Genomic DNA, 22,129 nt, shown 5'->3' on the forward strand with positions numbered 1-22,129 from the left:
GATTAAGAAAATGGACAGAAACATACGGCTACATACAAATGCAAAGCCTAGTTACTAAGAGACTGTATCTGCTAAAATATAAAGTGCAAACGGAGCCTGATTATCCAAGAACTGAAATCTTAAGGCGAACTTATAGCACGTGTATTTAGAACATCTTTGCAAGTTATATTTTAGCATATACATGTATCTGCAACAGCATATAAGAAGAAATCAAGATACACAAGTGCTTTGGAAGCTATTTCTAAAATGCTTTTCTGTATTGTTTGTGACTATTTTCTTTAAAAGCTACTATACAGTGCAAACCATATATGCTACACAATAACTATACAATAACATTACAAATGACTTTAATATAAAGTTTTTAAATAAAAAATAACATAACCACAGCTATGAATACTGCTGGTAAAATAAATTAATTTTCTTTTAAAATGGCACCAATAATACACTTTACTAATGGACTGTAATGAAATTACACCTTAAGTCTTCAACTCAGCCATAATGAATTGTCTCCTGATTGCCCAGATGTAATTCAAACAGCTTTCTTTTTCTTTTTTTTTTTTGCTTTTTTTTTTTTTTTCTGTACTGGGTAGAACAACATACTAAACACTGGTACCAAAGGTGAGTGATGTTTATTTATTTTGTGATTTCATTTGACATGTTCTGCTGCATGTGAGGAGCAATAAAACTTCTTGTGAGTTATAAAGTTTGAGAGGTTGTTGAACTGGATGTCACACAGCCGGCAATATTTCCCACTGGTTGGAGCCTGGGTGGAGCCATTCACACCTTTAGCTATACTAGACAACTGGTCCTCTGTGGAGGGAATTCCTGGGGAGACGTTCTCGTTCGTGGCTAATGGGTTCTCCGAGATCCAGGAGGGAGATTTGCGGCTGTCTTCATGCTGAGGATTCTGGGCAATGTTCTCTTGCTGTGGGTTGGCGGCAGGGCGCTCGTCTTGCTTCAGTCCACCATTCACTATGACCATGCCTCGATTTTTGGGCAACAACGGCAGGGAATCTTTCTTCGGCACAGCGCACCCATTGGAAGAGGCCTGGCTTTTGGGAGATTCATTTTCCGCGTTTGTGCTTTGGTCCACGTCAGCGTTATGGATGACAAGAGAACCAGAAATATAATCACTTGGCTTTATTCCATAATAAGGAGAGAGCTGGTCGGCTCCTTTTGCCTTCTTTATTGCTCCAGGGTACAGGCATTGCGGAAGAAACAAATGTTTGTTTTCTTCTTTTGTCGCAATGAGCTGAGCGGCTTCACTGAAGACTTTCAGGCCCTGCAGGGTTGCTAAGTGGGATGAAAATAAGTTTCCGTTGGGGGAAGGCTGCTTCAGATTCCCATTTTTCTCACATTTTATGATGCTTCTTTCATAGCTGACATCGGGGCTGTTTCGTTCGCTTTCTGGATTCGGAAACGCTTTGCTGTCGAGCGGAGCCAGGTCATTACGCTGGTGTGCAGTGACCGGGCAGAAATTCTGCTTGTGGGCCAGGTAGTTTTCTACCTTGTTGAAACTGATCTTACACACAGTGCACTCGTGGTAGTCCAGCAGCCTTTTGGGAGATGCAGTCGTCCGCTCAGACTGGGATAAACACTTTTTGCTGAGATCTATGGGCACGTCCATCTCTAGGCAGGAAACACTGGAATGAGTAGTGTCACATTTGGAAACCGGAACACACTTGTTAATCGTGAGGGACGTTTCCAAGTGCTTTGAGACAATTCCTGGAAAGATATCACATCTTGGATGGTAGCACTCTCCCAGCCCTTCCGTGGGTTCTTGAGTGGAGGTACAAGGATTGCTGAGGTTGGCTACGTCGAGAAATCGCTGTTGGACTAGCGGAGGCCTTTGCTCCTGTTCAGGAAGACACATCTCATACATCTTCCTGCGCTTGCGCGTACGCATGGTTCTCTGCACGGCAGGCACTTTGTTGGAAGCTGACCTCTTGAGCGGAGGGTCGTGGCGCGTAGCACAGTAATACTGTTTGTGGACCATGTATGTTTCGTGCCGGCTGAAAGTAATGTTGCAAGCTTCACAGGTAGTCTTATTTGGGTCACTTTCCCCATCCACTAAGGGGACACTGGGATTTTTCACATCAACAGGTTTTCCATTAATTTTATCATCATTGCTGTTGGGGGTGGAGAGCTTCTTAGCTTGAATGGAAAAGTCCTTGTCGTGGCCCTTCCCATTTGGCCCAATTAAATCTAAAACAGTGGAAGAATTGATGCAGGGTGTTTGAAGAAGTGGATTCTCAGGATCAGCAGAATGAGCGGCTGGATTGAGAAGGTTTATGGAGGTTTGGCCAGTGTTGGGACTCACGGCCTCAGGCATCTTTTCTGAAACACCAGGGAACTCTGGGGACTTGGCCATCTGCTGCCATCGGCTGCTGCAGTAATGTTTTTTGTGCACTAGATAATTATCCAAATTATTGAATGTTATGTTGCACTCAAAACAGGTAGCCCCTTTGGGCATCAAGGGGCTGTAAATGACGGGAGGGTAGCTACTACTTCCGTGCCTCAGTCGCCGATGTACCAGTTCAGACATCTTGGCTAAGATCTCTGAAGCTTGAGGGACCATTGTGATATCTTGGGGAAAAGCAAACTGAGATAGAAAGGGTCCCACGGGGAAAGAAGGCCCAATATTAGGCTGAACTGGAGATGAGGCAAGTCTTGGACTAGAGGGCTCAGACTTTATTTTCGTGTAAGAAAAGCTTTGTTTATTTGTTGCAGACTGAATTTCGGGTCTCTGGTTAGTGAGAAAGAGCTGAGTCTTTTTCTCACACTTGTCCAGCTCCGTGTCAGAGCTCGCATCTTTAGTCTGCATGGCCTTTTGGGGGAGTTCACTTCTGGTCAGCAGGTCTGTGGCTGGCTGTAAGCTGTCTTCGGTTCCACTTGGAGAGTGTTCCATGTCACTTTCTCTGGGCAGTTTGCTGCCAGGGACATGGAGCTCCTGGTGCTGCAATAACTCCCTCTGAGTCTGGAAGCCGAAGTGGCAGTGATTGCATCGGAAGGCAGCTTGAGTGAGATGGGAGAACAGGTGTTGGTGAAAGTTGATCACAGAATCAGCAGTGTAGCTACAGACGGTGCATTTTAGACTAGTACCAGGGGGGAGGAATTCTTCCATTTTCACTCCTGGAGGAACATACAAAATCAGAATACTGAGAACCACACATATTGGTTTTCTAATGATATGAACCGTTACTAATGACCTCATGTGTCCAACACAGCAGAAACGAACTGAAATCTTTCGGAATCTTATTTGTGATAGTAACGTTTTTCTTGTGACGTCCTTCACCATAGATGATGATAATAACAGCCCTTTATGGTTTCCAAAGCACTTTCGTGAATATTATTGCATTGTAGTGGGATAGGCATCATTGTTTCAATGTTACAGGTCGGGAAACACATGCAAGGAGGCTAAAGGAATTGATTATGGTAATAAAGCTATTTGGTGATGGATCCATGACTAAACTTCAGATTTTATAATTTCTAATCCAATAACCTTCTTACCACAGCACTATGCTCTACATTAGGAAGAAGCAGGCATTAGTTAGAGTTGATAGTGATAACCTATGTGCAAATCAAATAAATCTTAGTGCATTTAGTGTACCAGATTGGGTCTTTATTCAAAAGAATCCAAATAGAAGCCGTTTTCTAAAGTAATTAATAACCTACTAATTTATCTTTGGTACAAATTTAGAATTTTATTCATTGGTTTTGCTGAACATGGTTTATCTCTATCCAGGGCTGATATTGGTACCAGTACATTAATGTAGTCATTTAGGACCGACATCCATGCTGATTGGTCATGGCCTGTTTTTAGTCAGTTATTAAATATTTTGAATATCACCACTGACTGGTGGGTAAGCCTCAATGCAATATTGTGATTTACAAGGAATATGTATTTGGTCATTCTGATGAGTAAAATCTATTTCTCATATATATTTGGTCTTTATCCTTGGTTCCCAGCTCACAGCTTCTAAAACTCTTGGAGTTTCCTGTGATAAGAGTGATAAAGGTGGCTTTGTTATGTTACTGAGGTGACTTTTGGAAAGCCCTTAGGTAACCTAAGGATGGGTGGTTGTTAGGAGAAGCAATCTTGTGATTACAGGGGTTGGAACTTTCATTCTTCCCCTCCTCCACTTCTGGAAGAGGGGCTAGAGATTAAGTTCAATTGCCAATGGCCAATAACTTAATCAATCCTGCCTATGTAATGAAGCCTCCATAAAACCCCACAAAAAACAGAGTTCAGAGAGCATCTCAGTTGGTAAACATGTGGAGATCTGGGGAGAGTGGCAGGCTCTGAGAGCCCTTGGAAGCACCTTGCCCGTTCCCCAAACCTAGCCCTATGCATCTCAGCCATCTGGCTGTTCCTGAGTTATATCCTTTTACAATAAACCAGTATCTGGTGAACAAATGGGTTTTCTGAGTTCCGGGAGACACTCTAGCAAAGCAGTCAAACCAAGGGGGTGTCTTGGTGACCTCTGATTTATAGCTCACTGGTCAGAAGCACAAAAGACTAAAGTCTGCATTGGGGTGGCGGTGGGGGAGTCACTCTTGTAGGACTGACCCCTTAATCTGGGGAATTTAATGCTCTCCCTGCATAGTGTCAGAATTGAGCAGAGTTGCATTGCAAGACACTCAGTGGGTGTCTGAAGAATTACTTGGTCGGGGGGACCCCTTCCCCTATGAATTGGAATCAGGATCTGGATACTTTTACTTACTCAGGTCAACTCTTGTTCCCATTTGTTGGCATATGGTTACATCAGGCTTGGTTCCTCCTCTCTGCCCTCTAGACTTAAATGAGAATTGTCTTTTATATTTATAAGATGAAAATATGGCAGAGAGATAGAGATAAAAGGGAACTTCTTTTATTTGTCTCCTTTTCTCCTTGGCTAATCCAATACTCATTTTCCTGTTGAGCTGGGAAGATCCCTCTATCTCTATTTTTGTTTTGCGCGTGACTTTACACTCACCGTGTGAGACAACCAACCTGTTTCTGCTTCCCCTGCTTTATCACCTCATAAAGACAGCTCTTTGTAGGGAGAGGGAAGAGAATAAGTAGAAAGGAAACAGCTTATTTTTATAGGTGCAAAGACAAAAGCTTGCACTGTACTAGAGCACTGGAGGTTGGAGTTAGTTTTTTTTAAACTGAGCACCTATTTCCATTTTTAATTATTCAACCCAAGCAAAAACAGCAAAGGAAGTCACCCGGAGGTGACTTACAAGTTTCATATTCTGAATAACTATGATTCCCAAACCTTGGTTTGCCCTATCCAAGAATGTTCAAAGAAATATCTAAAATTAATATAATTCTGTACATTTGATTCATTTCAGTTGTTTTTAAAATATAGGAATTAGAATACTATGTATGATACTGACAACAATTGGGCATACAATTCCAAAATAAATGGGAATAGTTGCCACCTTGCTCTCAAGAACAGGCTTAAAAAAAAAAAGAAAAAGAAACTTGTTTTTCAGCATAATTACTTTAGTTGAGAACAAACTAGAATGATTTAGCCTGTAAACTGAGCACTGTAAGTCGTTAGAAAATAATTCAGACCCAAGTCCTTTGAATAGAGTATACTTGTTCAGGACAAAAGATAATAACCAGCTGGTCCAGCAAGTTTAAGTTTGATTTTATAGATAGATAGAGATGTATGAATGTACGTATATATGTAGAGAAAGAAGAGGGTCTCCTGGAGTAGAAGAAGAAACAAGAGAGGCACTCACCACTGTGTGAGTTCATGTGCATTTCTAGAGCTCGGGCATTTGAAAAGCTCTTGGTGCACTGTGGGAAGGGGCACATACTGGAAATCTGAGGAGTGCTGTCTTCGTTTTCCTCTGACACTGGAGCAGTTTCTCTTTGTCTCCCACTGCAATAGTACATCAAATGGGCTTGCAGATTCCGCTCACTCCGATACCAGATGCCACAGGACTTGCAAGGGAATATATCCTCTGCAGGCAGAAACACAGGGACACGTTAGCTGCTGCCCACTTGGAGCCAACCATGGGTAAAGCAGCATTTGGTTCAGTTTTTCTCAGAGTCTGCTCCCAGGTTATGAATTAGGCAATCAGACAGGGGCTAGTGCAGTCTTGGGTGTTGTTCCACAGTACAGGACTATTTTTAAAGAAATGTTCCACTTAATGCAGTTTACCTTCCCACAGACTCTTTAGAAAGTGGTACTCTAGGAGAATCCCAACATAAAGCAAAAGAGATTAATCCTAAATTGTTTATATTGTACTTATAGTTTAGAAAAATAGGCATTTATAAATAGCAATGTGAATTGGTTTATCTGCTTGGTTAAAAGGTAACGGATCTAATGGCTGAACTAAAGTTAGCTTTGATGCCAACTCCTGACATCATTGGTCCATTTAATAAATTAATTACAGAGTACCTCCTTAGTGCCAGATCTATGCTGAGTTGGGTGTAAAACAAAATGAGAGACCAAACAGCTGTTGTTAAGGAGCTTAGATCTCCTGGGGCTGGTTAACAAGTGGTTCGTTTGGTCATTACATTAGAACGTGATGACCACACACAGTGATGGAGGTACTTGAAGAAGTCAGAGAAGGATTTAGAGGGAAGATGATGACATGCCTTAGCTGCCTTGTGAAGGATGAAATTAAGCTAGTCAGGTGGAGAAGAGGATTGTGTCCTCCTAATCAAGGGATCAGCTATGGGAGCTTGAGAGAGGGACTGGGTGGAGGCTGGGAGGCTATTCTGTAATCTCAGGCAAGGGGCTGGGAGAGATGAGGTTGTAGAAGTCAGGGACAGACTCCCAAAGGCCCTGTCAGCTTTTTTAAGTTTAGATTTCTATCTCAATGGTTATGGAAAATGACTGAATCATTTCAAGCAATAGACTGACAGAATCAGCTATGATATAATCCTAACAGTGGAGTTTTGAAGGTAGTGAATTTGGAAGGAAGACTTACGACTGGTAGGAGACAACTGCAGTAATCTAAGTGAAATATGACAGAATTTAAATTGTAGCTAATAGTCATGTACTATTTGTTAAGTCATGCTATAATATGTATGATATGTATTTCTCATGTATTCATTCATGGAAAATTTCTCTCTCTGTGTTTTCCCCTCATTCATTAATAGGTGAAGAATGTGAGGTTGAGTAACTTGCCATTATCATGCAACTGGGTGAACTGGGATTGGAAAACCCTGGTGTAAACACTCTTCCATAATGCCTCAATGAAAGGGGGACAGAGAGAAGCAAAGTTATACTGAGGAAGCAGAACTGACTGGAAGTGATGACCACTATTTTGCAATTAGATGTTAGAGCAGAAGGTAAGGTTTCTCCTCGGTGCCTAGACTTCTTGTTGGCATTTCTGTGTTAAGGGATGTTTTCATTCATCTCTACAGGGAATAGAAGACAGATGGGTGATGAATTCAGGCTGGGGCACATATGGAGTGACTAAATCTGACACTGTATTGTGCAAACTTGGCACTTTTGTAGCGCCTCTGATCAGAGGGATGGCAGATAACACTGTAAACTGGGATTAATCCAGGCACACTGGGGCATATGGTCACAGTAGATATGTGGGAGTAGATATTTCTGTGAGAAAGAGACAGGAACATTGCAAAGATGGCAAGAGAGGTCTGAAACTCGCCAGAAACAGCTGGACTTGTGATTTATAAACTGTTAATGTATAGTGAGTTGGAACACATGATAGTGAAGGAGTTGGCTCAGGAGATCCTGTTGAAGGAGAGAAGGAGAAAAGTAAGGACCAAATTCTAGCAAATGAGAAGTAAGGACAGCAGGTACAATACAGAATTTTAAAATACAATTTAATTACAAAATTATATACTACTGCTGTTTATTATTTAGCCCCTCCCACCCAAGTTTTAGTTATATTTATACTTTTCAGAGGCCCAGTGTATAGTAAAGGGTTTATTTTTCAGGATGACTTTAACTGATTAACTAATTTAAGAACGAGAACAAAGCCTGTATGCATCTATGGTGATATATTTGGGATTAATAGTTATCTTGCTATAGAAAGCAAACAGAGTATTCCTTCAAATATAATTAGAATTAACATTCACACACTGGAGTGTCACAATAATATAAGAAACTCCTAGAATAGGTGGTAACAAAATCATTTTGCCTCAGTTTCAAGTTGGGTCCATGTTATTTCAAGTTCCTCACCATTCAAATCAAACTAAAGATTCAGTAAACAAAACAACTCCATTTACATTAAGGAAATTCAGAAATAGTAGCTTGGGTTGTGTACACTGAATCCACTGGTTGGATGCAGAGTAATTCCAGATACACCTGAGAAGTTCTTCATTCTAAAGGATGCTGTTACAGCAAGAACATAATTACTGTTGAATATATATGTATGTATATATGTATACATATATAATATAAGACATGATTGTAGTCTCTAGACTTCTGCATCATTCAAAGTCTCAGGGATTTTCAAGGACATTTTTGACTCAATGCAATGTTTCACTTGCCACTGGCTTGAGAATCTATTCTCCTCTTAAGATGTACTCACGTTTTCTCACAGAGCTAGATAAAAGCAGAGCAGAGTCTAGAATTCTGATCTTGGGACTCCTAGATCACTGATTTTATGTCAAGGAAATACAAACTAAGTTCAATAGTCCTTTTAACAGACTATAATCACAAAGGTATATTTGCCAGGGCACATTTTAAAATTCTCCATATAAAGTATTCTAAGATTATACGTATTTTTCTTTCCTTCTCTTTATTTTTTTTTACATTAGCTGATGTCTTGATTCATCCAGCCTACATTTCCCCTTCATTAGTGTATCTAATCAAATTTGATTTTGTGTCCTTTTTCTTATTTTATGTTTTAACTCTATGGCTCTTAATACCAAAACTATTCTACCATAGGAGCGACAATGAAAGCTGTTGGACCTCTTACAGCTAAATCGTCTTGAATGTTGTTTAGTTTAGAATGTCAGATTTTTCTGTGTGACATTCAGGAATCCAACCTGAAATGAATGAATTTAAGTTATTCCTTTTATACTCCCACGAGAAGTGAACACACACACACACACACACACACACTTAAAATTGGAGAGAATATAAAATAAAATCATAACACTGGAGAAAAAAGTCTGTCCCTGGTTGCCTGTCAGTAGACATTATTTTTTTCTCTCCCATAAATACCCATCACCACTACAAAGCTATTGTACTGGGCTATTGCACTCAGCACTTACTATTGACAATAGCTGTAGGCAAAATAGAAGCCATGGCAGCTTGCTGAGGGAGCAGCTGAATTGAGTCCAGCAGGCGCGCCGGGTACATCCCTTCTGTAAGAGTCATCTGACTGGCAGCTTGTAGCCTTGAGTCAAAATCCACCACAAAGGCAATTAGCTCTTCACCCTCAGAGATGGCCTTCGTAGTCGTGCACCAAAGCTGACCCCCTATTAAGAAGAAAAAAGAAAAAGAATTGACATAGAATGCTCTAGCCTGCTGTACATTGGATTGATGTCAATAGGACCTTCTCATGTTTTTCACATCAGTTTCTACTGGGGTGGAGTGTTTGATCAAGACAACGGCTGTCCTCCTCTTCCCTTTGTTAACCTAAAACAATAAAACTGCCAGTTACTTTACCAGCGACACAAGTTTAATAGCAAGGAGCTGCAACTCAGGACAGGCAGCTATGGTCAACCACATGAAAGTCTGGTGAAACAAAAGAGAGGAAACTCTTATAGAGAAGGGGAGGTTGGGTGGGGCCATTATAAACAAAAAGCTCATTGGAGGAAATTGAAAGTTCCAAATATAGTGGCTTTTCATTGGCTGAGTTGTTACATTCTTTCATTGGCTGAGCTGTTGTCAGACAAGGAGAAATGCTTTCTTCCTTCAGCTGAGAGGTATTAAGTAGTGTCACTCCCTGATGGAGATGCAAAGTCCATCTCTTCCTGTTGGGATCTACACTGAAGTCAAGTAGTACATGCCAGCTCCCCCTTCTGACTTCCCTACTCCATTTTAGTGCTGTTTCCCTTTATTAATTTTCGTACCTGCCTATGTGGAAAATTCTATTCCTTGCATCAGATGAACTGTTCAGTGACCAACAGTAGCAGAAGATTAATAACCAAGTATAGACATAATCTGTAGAGAGTTTTGTCAACTGTTTGCCTTCCAGCGCTTGACTTAATCATTAACCATGTTATTACATGTTATACTGCCTAAGACCAAGCATGGTAGGGATACAACCACAAAATTTATTTCAGGTGAGGCTTTGAAGTTACTCTTTACGTGCTCTTTCTGTAGCTCATGGAAGTAAGCAGTTATTTCTTTTTCTCTCTCTTCCCCAGATACTGGGGAATGATATATGAATGAATGATACGTAAAACTACAAAGCAAGTAAACAAAGTTCCTAAAATTTAGAACATTAAAGTGAAATTCCAGTTAGCTTTCCTCTCCTTATAAGTCTGTTGCTATTTATTTTGGGGGGGTGGGGGGGTGAGCACCGAGTGATCTTTACTTATATAATATTTCTTATAATGCAGCTTCTTTATCTCCTTTTACCCTGATTGAACTTCCTGAAAAGGAGATATGCCAAAGAGCCTTTTCAGAAAGGCTTATTTAAATAAAGATTTGTTTAAATGAAAAGAACCCTCTCTTCAAACACTAAGATAGACTCTGGCTTGGGGCTTCAAATGATCACGTGTGGTGCATTAAAAAGAAAATTAACTATGCAAGTACATCTTCTAATGTATTGGAATGCGATAGTGAATGCTCATTTATTTAACATGTTTAGACAGGCAAAGCACTTATATTTTGTTATCTACACTCTCAGGCCTAGATATGTATCCTGTACAGTTATGCCTGAAGTAATATGGCATACTTGATATGTTATAAAGCTTTTTTTCCTCATTGTGTATATACTGCAAGGCTATATATTGTACTCATTAAGCAAGCAAAAATTGTACCCATTCTGATAAGTAATATTGCTCTGTTTCTCTTTCAGCATAACTGCCTTTTCAACCGCACTTCATTTTTTTCCACCCTGAAAGAGATCATAGTTTTTAAACAACGTGTGGTAAAACGCTGGTGGAAAAGATAACAACAGCATATGATAGGGCAGAGTTGCCTAGAAGATTCAGGACATCGTTTTAGAAACCTCGGACAGTTCATTAAACCAGCTGATTAAATTTCAAAGGTGAGCAGACAAGACACCATCCACGACAGTAAATGTTTGTGAAAAAATAAAGCTGAAATTACAGACCTCGAATTTATATGAAAGTTTCCAAGGAAAACACAAATATACTAAAAGACTAGAAAACAACCATTTTTCACTTTCACTTTAATATATCTGAAAGCATACAAGCTTCCCAAAGTTGAAAACAGATTCACCTTGGTTGGCACTGATGACTTCTTTACAAATATAGAAGCTAAGCGGCATCATCGCGGAATCTGATGAGCATTGAAAAGCGCTAAGTGGTGCTATTTCTGCTGGTGACGCTTCTTCCCCCTGGAAGGCTTCTGCATTTGGCTGTTCGGCCTTCTCTGATGTGCATACAGATCTAAACTACTTACAGCTGTAGACAAGGTAATCATTTGCACCTTATCTTTCCTCTGGGACAAGGTTTATTAAGTGAGTCTGTGTATTAGAGAGGTGGGGAGGGCAGAGGCAGGCACTGCAGTTCAGGTTTAGTTCCTCGCCTGGTTTTTTAGAGTCACTGGATTTCAGTGTTGAACTGAATAACTTGTATTACTGGTAATAGTTTTCCATTTTTTGATCAACTTACATTGTTGGTAAATCCAGCTATGGCTATGTTTTACAAAAGGAAAGTTTTGAATTCAGGTACCCTGGAGAAATCGATATTTTAGAGAAGGTAGCACCCGGCTAATCTTTATCACAGCAGTGAGCTCAACAGCAGGATGACTCCGAACACTTGGGCTCAGACTTTGAACCAAAAAGATCCAATCAATAAATAAAATTCACAAAATATTAAGTGAAAATTAAAGCAAGTAAAACATGGGCTTCCGTGGTGGCGCAGTGGTTAAGAATCCGCCTGCCAGTGCAGGGGACGTGGGTTTGAGCCCTGGTCTGGGAAGATCCCACATGCCGTGGAGCAACTGAGCCCATGCGCTGCAACTCCTGAGCCTGCGCTCTAGGGCCCACGAGCCACAACTACTGAAGCCCTCACTCCTAGAGCCCGTGCTCTGCAATGAGAAGCCACTGCAATGAGAAGCCCACGCACCGCAATGAAGAGAAGCCCCCACTCTCTGCAACTAGAGAAAGCCCGCATGCAGCAACAAAGATCCAACACAGCCAAAAATAAATAAATTTATTTTTAAAAATAAATAAATTTATTTTTAAAAATAAATAAATAAATAATAAAGTAAGCCAAAAATGATTTTTCTACATTATTAAGCAGACTGGCAGTAGTAACACATATCTGTTTTCAGATGTTTCATATTTTATCATCTTTAACATTTTATCTCATTTTACGGTTTCGTCAGAGCATATCCTTTTAAAAGGCTGAATCAGACTGAAAATGTACTGTGCAGGTCTGATGAAGAAGTCAATTGTCTTAGGATTTAGTTTTTCAAGTCGTTCATTCATCAGCTATTGATTGGTGTGCCAGGCTGCGTGCTACGGTTTCATGCACAACTTCACAAACAACCTGAAAGCACACATATAAACAGACAGATTATAACACCACACGGTGGTCCCATCCCCTAGTACTAAAGAAATGTGGGAGGGGTGAGTAACTGAGACTTCTTGGGGGAGTCAGGCAAGCCACCCAATGGGACATTTTTATTGACTCAAGAAGAGTAGAAGTAAAGTAGCAGAAGTATGTGTAGGGAGGACCTGGCAGGTACATCGTTACCGGCAGATACAGGAGCATGCATGTGAGTGCAGGATTATGGAAGAGGCTGCCTGGCCCTCGGAGGCCAGCAAACCTGGAGCTTGGGGTCTGAGGGAGAAAGAGGTGGATTATGGGCAGTGGTGTGCCAGAGCCAGCCTGTTCTGGATCACAGGGCAGAATGTTCAGTTGTCAGGAATTCTGTGTGCTGGTTGATGTCACATTGGTAACCTGAAATCAGCTATGGTGAGAGTTGTAGCATTTGCTGTCAGAAACTGTCAAGCACTACAAATCAGGGCTTCCTCCCACAGAAAGTTTAGAGCAGGGGGAGAGTTTTGATGTAACATAAAAACAGTTGTGTCTGGCTCATGGTGGAGAGAATGGTATATATATTTATTTGAGTGAATGAATGATCTGAGCTTCACCCACCCCCCCCCCCCGCCAGAATGTAGATCTCAGGGTCTTGAGGAGAGTAAACTGAAGGGGTAGGAAATGTTATCTCGAGGGCTATTAGGAGGCTGTTGTACCAGTTCAGTTGTGAGAAGTGTAAATTGTAGGGGAGAAAAGGGCCAGATTCAAGAGACATAGCTGACAGAGGACTGGGGTGATTTCCTGAGATGCGTAAAAGTAACTCTTGAAAATGACACAGAGGTTTCTGGTTTGCAAAACCAGCTGACGGTAGTTCCATTAACAAGGCAGTAAAGCTGGTATATTACCAAGTGGTATTATACGGACAATAACAGATAATTGGTATTAATTAGGAATAATTTCTTTGGGTCCGATAGGCTAAGGGGTTTATGTATTTCATCTATTTTAATCCTATCAATCATTCTGTGAGGTTAGTGATAGTTTCCTCATTTAAGAGTTGAGGAGATTGAATCTTGGAGAAGTTAGCTAACGTGCCCAAAGCTATACACATAGCAGAACCACTGGCGGAATCATGATTTAGACTTCTGGCTGTCCAACTCCAAAGCCCAAGTGTGCATGCGTGTTTTATGTATGTGTATGTATATGCATGGGAGTACTGAATTTGGCTTTGAACATGTAGTCTGAGGTACCTGAGAGGCTTTCTGGTGGGTGTAACCAGGAGGCAGTTGGACCTTGGAGGAGAATAAGGCTGGAGAAAAAAAAAATATTTTGGAAGTCATCAACACATTCTAAATAGCTGCGGATGCTCTTTGCATGGATGTGGTAATGCAGGAAGACTACAGCATGAAAAGAGAAAGAACAAAGATTGAAACTTGGAGAATCTCAACATTTAAGATGTGGGTAGAGGAGATGCAATCATTTAAAGACATAGGAAGCATATACTTGGAAAGGTTAGAGGGGAACCAAGAGAATGGTGCCGTAAAAGTCAAGGATTGGTTCTTGGAAACAGCTTGGCTGAGTTCTTTTGATGTGAATTTAGAGCATACAACTTGAGGGAGTCATTTATAGGGAGAGATATCCCAAGTATTATAACATAGTTTCAATTACTGATTCAAAAAAAATATTCTAAATGTGGCTGCTAGTGAGGATGTAATCCCATCTGGAGGAAGTACACCGGCCCCAGACTGCTGGGATGCAAATCTTGCCTCTGCCGCTTGCTAACTGTGTGACTTTGAACTTATCACCTAAGCATTCTATCAGTTTCCTCAGCCTTGAAAATGGGGATGGTGATAGTAGTATTGAACTCACGGTATTATCATGAGGATTAAATAAGCAAATATATGTGTGAAAGCTTCAGAACAGCACCTGCCATAGTAAGTGCTATATAACTGTGAACCATTATCCTTTTGGTTTGGTCTGGTTGGGGCTATTTTTCTCATTTCTCACTGCCCTGCTAAGTCGAAGAAAAGAAATCTCACCAGAAAGAAAACATAAACCTACAAATTCAATGAGCACATGTATCTGTGCTTCACTGGAGAGAGCTAACTCATTTTGGAAAAATGATTAAGGCTGCATCGTTTGTGGATCAATACCGATCTTGACCAGTTAGAAACAGATAAGGTTTCTAGCAATCTACATGGGGCTGAGGAGACAGGAGAACCAATTTCTTACCCTACCATTTTTAGAGCTAGGGTAAACACAGCTAACTCTAATTTACAATTCAATGGAAGGTAGTAGTCTTCATCTTGATTAAGAAGCAATCTGAGTGCATGAAAATGATAAATCATGTTGATATTTAGCTTTTTTGGTGTCTTCACTGACTGACCTCACGTTCAATGGAAACAAATCACAGGGTATTACATTTGGCTTTAAAATGAGAGCACCACTATCAAAAAAAAAAAACAACAAACAAATCAAAAAACAAACAACTCCCCCAAACCAAAAACACACAAAGAAAACAAATCCAAAAGCCCAAACAAACAAACAAAACCATGAGAAAACAAGGACTGGCAAGGATGTAGAGAAGTTAGAACCCTTGTGCACTGCTGGGGAGAGGATAACATGGTAGTGTCACTGTGGAAAACAGCATGATGGTTCCTCAAAAAATTAAAAATAGAATTACCTATGATCCAGCAATTCCACTTCTGGGTATATGCTCAAAAGAATTGAAAGCAGAGTCTCAAAGAGATATTTGCACACCCATGTTCAGAGCAGCATTATTAAAAACACCTAAAACATGGAAGCAACCCAGCTGTCCACTGAGAGAAGAATGGATAAGCAAAATGTGGTGTACACACACACACACACACACACACACACACACACACACACACACACACACACTGGAATATATATATGTATATATATACATATATATACACACACAATAGAATATATGTGTGTGTGTATATATATGTGTGTGTGTATATATATATATATATATATATAATGGAATATTTTACAGCCTTAAAAAGAAAGGAAAAAAAAAAGAAAAAAAAAAAAGAAAGGAAATTCTGACAATGCTACAACATAGATGAACTTTGAGGACCTTATTATAAGTGAAATAAACCAGTCACAAAAAGACAAATACTGTATGATTCCACTTACATGAAGTACTCAGGGTATTCAAAGTCACAGAGACAGAAAGTAGGATGGTGGTTGCCAGGGGCTAAGGGCAGGGGGGAGTGGGGAGTTATTGTTTAATGGGTATAGAGTTTCAGTTTTGCAAGATGAAAAGAGTTCTGGAGATGGATGGTGGTAATGGTTGCACAATAATGTTAATGTACTTAATGCCACTGAACTGTATACTTAAAAATGGTTAATACATTTTGTTATACACATATATATATACACATATATATATAAATATATACATATATATATATACACACCACAATATAAAAATTGGAAAAAAATGAGAGTATTTTTTTTCACTAAAAAACATTCACTAGAATATTTGTACAAGTTTTTAGTTATAGCTAAGGATAGGAATATAACTTTTATTAAGTGCTTTTCATATGAGATGGATTTAAAAAAAACAGTTGAGGTCTTCTCTCAGTTTTCCTAACGAAGTTACTTTAACAAAGTAATACTTGAAAACTAAGATTTTAGAGGAATGAAGCTGCCGCTGAGATGGAGTTTACTTTCTTTGACCACATTAACTATTTTCATTTGAATGAATGAATTTCTTCGCACAGTAATTCAAGAGCAAATGATCTTTGTCTAAGGGATTATATGCTAATAATGAAGCACTGCTGGCACCCCAAATCACTGAAAATTTATTTGTCCTCAGTGGAAAGATGAACTAGAAAAAGCGTTTGCCTTGTGGGTGAGAAACTTTAGTTCTAGTGCTGACTTGATTATTGGTAACTGTGTGAACTTGGAGAACTGCTTTACCTACATCATATAACATGACAACCTTAGGCTAGATACCACTAGATTATTATCATCAAGTTGTGAGCAACTTTTTTGCTTCTGTGACCAAAGTGCTAATAATAGGAATAACCTCAGATTTATTAAGCACCTACTATCTGCTCTGCACTGACACTGTGCTAAGTGCTTTGCATCCATTATCTTAATATCTCCCAAGAAAGCAGTGAGGTGGCTTTTATTTGTTCCCTTTTACTGTGAGGTCATGAAGCTGGAAGTGTACATAAACTGTTCAAGATCACACAGCTAGAGTGGACTTGGAGGAAGAGAAGGAGATATGGGAGATGGGATTTGAACAAAGCAGTTTGGCTCTAGATTCTGAATGAAAAACCCAGTGTCCCAAGTCACAGTGCCCTCTGATGTTCACTAAGTAAATGCCTTGGTACCTTACCTTGATTACTCCGTTTGAGTAATTAGCACTGCTATCTCTCTGAACCAGAAATGACATATAGCTGTCCAGTTTTCCCAGCACCACTTATTGAAGAGGCTGTCTTTGCTCCATTGTATATTCTGGTCTCCTTTTTCATAGATTAGGTGACCAGAGGTGCATGGGTTTATCTCTGGGCTTTCTATCCTGTTCCATTGATCTATATTCCTGTTTTTGTGCCAGTACCATACTGTCTTGATGTTTGTAGCCCTGTAGTATAGTCTGAAGTCAAGAAGCCTAATTCCTCCAGCTCTGTTTTTTTTTCCTCAAGATTGCTTTTGCTATTCGAGATCTTTTGTGTTTCCCTGAAAACTGTAAAATTTTTTGTTCTAGTCCTGTGAAAAATGCCATTGGTAATTTGATAGGGATTGCATTGAATCTGTAGATTGCTGTAGTCATTTTTACAATATTGATTCTTCCAATTCAAGAACATGGTATATCTCTCCATCTGTTTGTGTCATCTTTGATTTCTTTCATCAGTATGGTTCACTTTATGAAACAGTGTTAAGAAGATGTACACAGTGATAAGACATAGCTTTAAAATGCATAGTCACAATGTGGAGAATAATGTCAATCTTTGTGGTGTGGAAGTAATGTCAGGTTATCTTCTAACATGGCTAATAGCTTACACTTAGAAAGCACTTACTATGTGCCAAGTACTATTCTAAACGTTCCACACCTATTAAATATGGATGTAGCATTTGCCCAAGTTTAGCTGGACACTAAAAGGGTATCACAATTCTTTATAACCATGACTGCACAGTAGATTCAACTGGGAGCTTTTTTTTTTAATTAATTAATTTTATTTTTGGCTGTGTTGGGTCTTCATTGCTGCGAGTGAGCTTTCTCTAGTTGCGGTGAGCAGGCTTCTCATCGCAATGGCTTCTCCTGTCGCAGAGCATGGGCTCTAGGCGCACGGGCTTCAGGAGTCGTGGCTCAGAGGCTCTAGAGCAAAGGCTCAGCAGTTGTAGCACACGGGCTTAGCTGCTCCGCGGCATGTGGGATCTTCCTGGACCAGGGCTCGAACCCATGTCCCCTGCATTGGCAGGCGGATTCTTAACCACTGCACCACCAGGGAAGCCCACACCTGGGAGCTATTAATCAACGCTGCTTTCTGGGTCCTACCCTGGATCAATCAAATCAAAATCACTGGGAGTGAAGTTTGGGCTTCACTATTTTTTAGAAGCTCCCCGAAAGGCTTCATATGCCTCTAGAGTTAAGGATCATTGGCATAAGGGTAAACTATCTGTAGTTTGTATAGGGTAGAGAGAGTGAAACTCTATGAACAAAAAGGTCTCTTTTGATAATCAAATATGTCATAGACTTGTTCAAACAATTCAGTAGAGAGATGTCCACTCCAAAACTCAGAAAATGACAACTGAACATAGCTTTGAATAATATTTGAAGAATGTGGGCATGATGAGTGAAAAGGTTGTAGAAAGGCGGGTAAAGGATGTAATGACTTAGCATCGTCCTTCAACTGAATAAACCAGTTAGGAATTTAGTAAATTTGTGAACTGTGTTTGGTTTTACAATGTTTAATTCTTTATTATTTTGAAGGTGTGTAACTTATTATTAGAAATGAACAATAACATTTCGAAAAACTGTGAAAGATCATATTGTATAAACCAGAGCAAAAAAAAAAAAAATCACATTTCTACTGCATGGGCATGAAGTCTTTATCAAATGACATCAGGCACTGAAGCAGCTATCTGATACCTTCCTCAAGTCTACCAAATGGAAAGGTTATTTTAGGATTCTCTCTTTGCCTCTTGTGCTGCAAACACAGTCACTCTCCCCACGCTCCACACCCACACACCACTCCCTTCACGTATAAAGGGCAAATACATTCAAGGTTCCATAGAAAGTAATAACCTCAAAGACCTTGACGTTCTTGAAAAAACATGTACTTGCTGTTCTAAGTAATGTTTATGATCAAAGTTCTTGTACAAACAGATATGGTTCCTAACAGGAAGCTTATAAATTTTTCTCATAATTGCTGTCAAAACTGCAGTGAAGTGTACTACAAGTTTTGATAATAAAGAATAAAGTCACAGTTCAAAGTTGATTGTATTTTGGAAATTCACGCTCCTCTTACTAGAAGCGGTAGCCTTAAGTATCTCCCCATCCTGCCAAATATTTCACTTGCACTTTTTATTATTTATGAAATCAGTGTCTGTACAATGTCATGCAGACCTCTGCTGATAAACTCTAATTAAGATTAAGACAAGCCTTTTGGAAAGGATCCCATCATTAGCAAACATGATAAACACAAAAATACTCCCTACTTGTCAACCAGGAGCAATTCAGTAACCTAACAGTATTATCTGTTGCTAGGTTACAGAGCTGACAAAGCTTCAATTATATTGTTCGACCATACCTATAGAGTTCTGTATAAGCAAAATGTATCCAGTATAAAAGCATTTAACTTCGTCCATGCTATCTGCAATTCATGCTTCCTTACAATGGTAAAAATCAGGTTAATAATTACATAGCACGCTGAAAAATCTTCTCCATGTGTTACGTCTATACATGTTTCTTTCTAATTTATCTGTGTGATTGATAGACGCTTGCTTTGTAAAAATAAGGAAATACAAGCAACGTGAAGCTGTAAACCTTGAGCACAACTACATCTGGGCTCATCAAGATACGGACCTAAGCTTAGCATAAAGATATACAGCAAATTGAACCAATTAAATCACATTTAGATTTTGTATTGCTCTGCCTCAATATGTACAAGGATAAAGAGCCTCAAGCGAATAGATAGGGATACCAGTTTGAAAGTTTAAGCTCAAAAAAAAAAAAACCAAACCCATACACACTCACCTAACAATACAAAAGGAAATAGGTGGTTTTCAATACTAATTTATTCTAATGGCTTTTCTAAGGACATTTTAAAAGTTGAAGTTAGTAACTTTTACTACATAGCATTAAGTCATTAAGTCTTATTTCTCTTTATTAGACGGGGGACACTAGGGGGAAAAAATCAATGAAAACAGCCTCTAAAAATACAGACATTTGACAGGGGAAAAACAAAGAAAAAAGCCATGTGTGTAAAAAGAGAAAGTCTATGTGAATCAGACCTTTGAGATTTTTACCATGGGTGATTTTTTTGTGTGTGATTTCCATGGAAATTTGGAGAAAAGTTAACGACTTATAAATGAACCAGCATTTTTAAGTAGCTTTGGCATAAAATGTTATATACTAAATTGTTAACAGCAGTTTGATTTCTTAAGATGTACAGTGATATTTATGCATCAATCTAAAAGTCTATTTCCTTCACATGTGTAAAATACAAGAAGAAGATGGTCAGTTGATCAGAGCTCAATTAATAAAGATTACATATTGGTCTATAGAGTAAACCATGATATCTCTTAGGCACACTAAGGTAATTTAAAGCTGTTCTCTGGGGGAATAAATGGGCTGTTTAACACATACACACACACACACACTCACTCACACTCATACACACAGACATTGTTTCTGGAGTTGGAGGAAACAAGAATACTTACTCGTTCTGTCATTAACTTCTTTTTTTTCTTTTACCTAAGTAATTTGAAAATCCAACATCATGCCCACTTATGAAATTTAGTTTCTTCACAACTGGGAAGGGATTGGGCAAAATAATTTCCTAAAAGCTAAATAATTGTCCCATTGCAACATCGCAGGTGATACTACCTAGATCTCAGGGTGGGAATGTTCACACAGTACCTATATCTATATGTAGCCACATTGTTTAATAGCAATTTTATAATGAATTCCAATCCAATACTGTTGAAATTCTTGACAGTGGAGTAGTGCAAGGAACAGAACTTATAAATTATGTGTGCCCCTTCTTTGCAAACCGCTGTGGAGGTTTCTTTGTGCATTGGCAAATACAGTAGGAATATGAGGTATTGTGTGGGTCCTCCTGCACAGCACCTGATAAAAGAATAAAGAGCTGTGACATATTCTTAAAACAATAGAGGAATTAAAGGGAAACAATGGGCCAGCTGCTTCATTAATACAATCAAAAGGGAGCCCAGCACAGAGGAGTCCAGATAATTAAGCACTACTCTTTTAGACCTCCTTTCTAGAATAAAATTGCTCAAAAATGTATTAACTACTTCATAGTTGTTAGAGAGATCTCTGCACTTGTTTACTTAGAGTTGATTAATGCTTTTCTTCCATATGCAGCAACATGCCAACTCATAGTTTACAACAGTTTTTGAATAAAATAGAGTGAGAATAATTGATAAAGATCTGCACAATACACAGCAATAAATCAAAAGCATTTTACAAAAGGTCTTTCCTGTTTTTAAATAATCTTTAACATTTTTCATTTGTACTTATAGGCAATGCAGGGCATTTTGGGGCATTTAACTTTCCCATGCTGGCTTTCCTGACATCTTTTTATAGAACATCCTAGCAGTTCCTGGGAGAAGGAGGAAAAAAAATCAGACTTGACCAGCAACTTTAGAGTGTGCCTTTGGTTTTTTCGGCCAACGAAGGGAATGGATTTAAAAAAAAAAAAATTCTTTGCCTTTTCCAGTCGAGAGGGATGGACGCATGGCAGAATTACTTGCCGAATGCACTATTCATCCTTCGTTAACTTGATTATAGAAAACAAAAAAGCAACTTTTTATGCTCTTTATGTTAAATCACAGTTTACAATTTAAGATATCAAGGTTTTTCATTCTTCATCTCTTCTGTAGGCAGCCTTTCCTCTGATGTCAACAGAACATTTAATTGCTTAAGAACTGGAAAATTGGGAACTGAATACTGTGTGCTGAATGTTGACATGAGAATAAAACACCACACTCCGTTTTTCTCCCAAATATTTTTAAGTAGGCTTATGTCAACCCAACATTAAAATTACAAACTTTACTGAATCATGTGGTCAGTTTAAATAAGATTTACTCTATTCTGATGCTTTTAGGAACTCAATTGAGAAACTCAGAATTAGAAAGAAGTCAGAGAGATAAGTGAATAGACATACTTAACCATATTTCTGAGATTAAGAGAAGAAAGATTTTGCTTTTACACATATGATACATGTGATTTAAAATTTATCAGCTGGAGTCATATTTCCAAAGACTTTCCTGGATTATGTCAATATTTTAGAG

General features: G+C 39.1%; 1 protein-coding gene across 1 annotated transcript in view; it reads right to left on the bottom strand.

Moving 5' to 3' along the window:
* Positions 1-436: 436 nt before the first annotated feature.
* Positions 437-22,129, bottom strand: part of ZFPM2 (zinc finger protein, FOG family member 2) — a 463,720-nt gene continuing 442,027 nt past the window's right edge. The window contains exons 6-8 of the mRNA XM_079902325.1: positions 9,197-9,403; positions 5,734-5,958; positions 437-3,132 (exon numbers count right to left, since the gene is read on the bottom strand). Coding sequence (XP_079758451.1) covers positions 647-3,132; positions 5,734-5,958; positions 9,197-9,403 — 2,918 coding nt within the window. The 3' untranslated portion in view covers positions 437-646. The remainder of the gene's footprint in view (positions 3,133-5,733; positions 5,959-9,196; positions 9,404-22,129) is intronic.

Source organism: Stenella coeruleoalba (assembly GCF_951394435.1).
Source record: "Stenella coeruleoalba genome assembly, chromosome: 17".
In the NCBI taxonomy this organism is placed as follows: domain Eukaryota; kingdom Metazoa; phylum Chordata; class Mammalia; order Artiodactyla; family Delphinidae; genus Stenella; species Stenella coeruleoalba.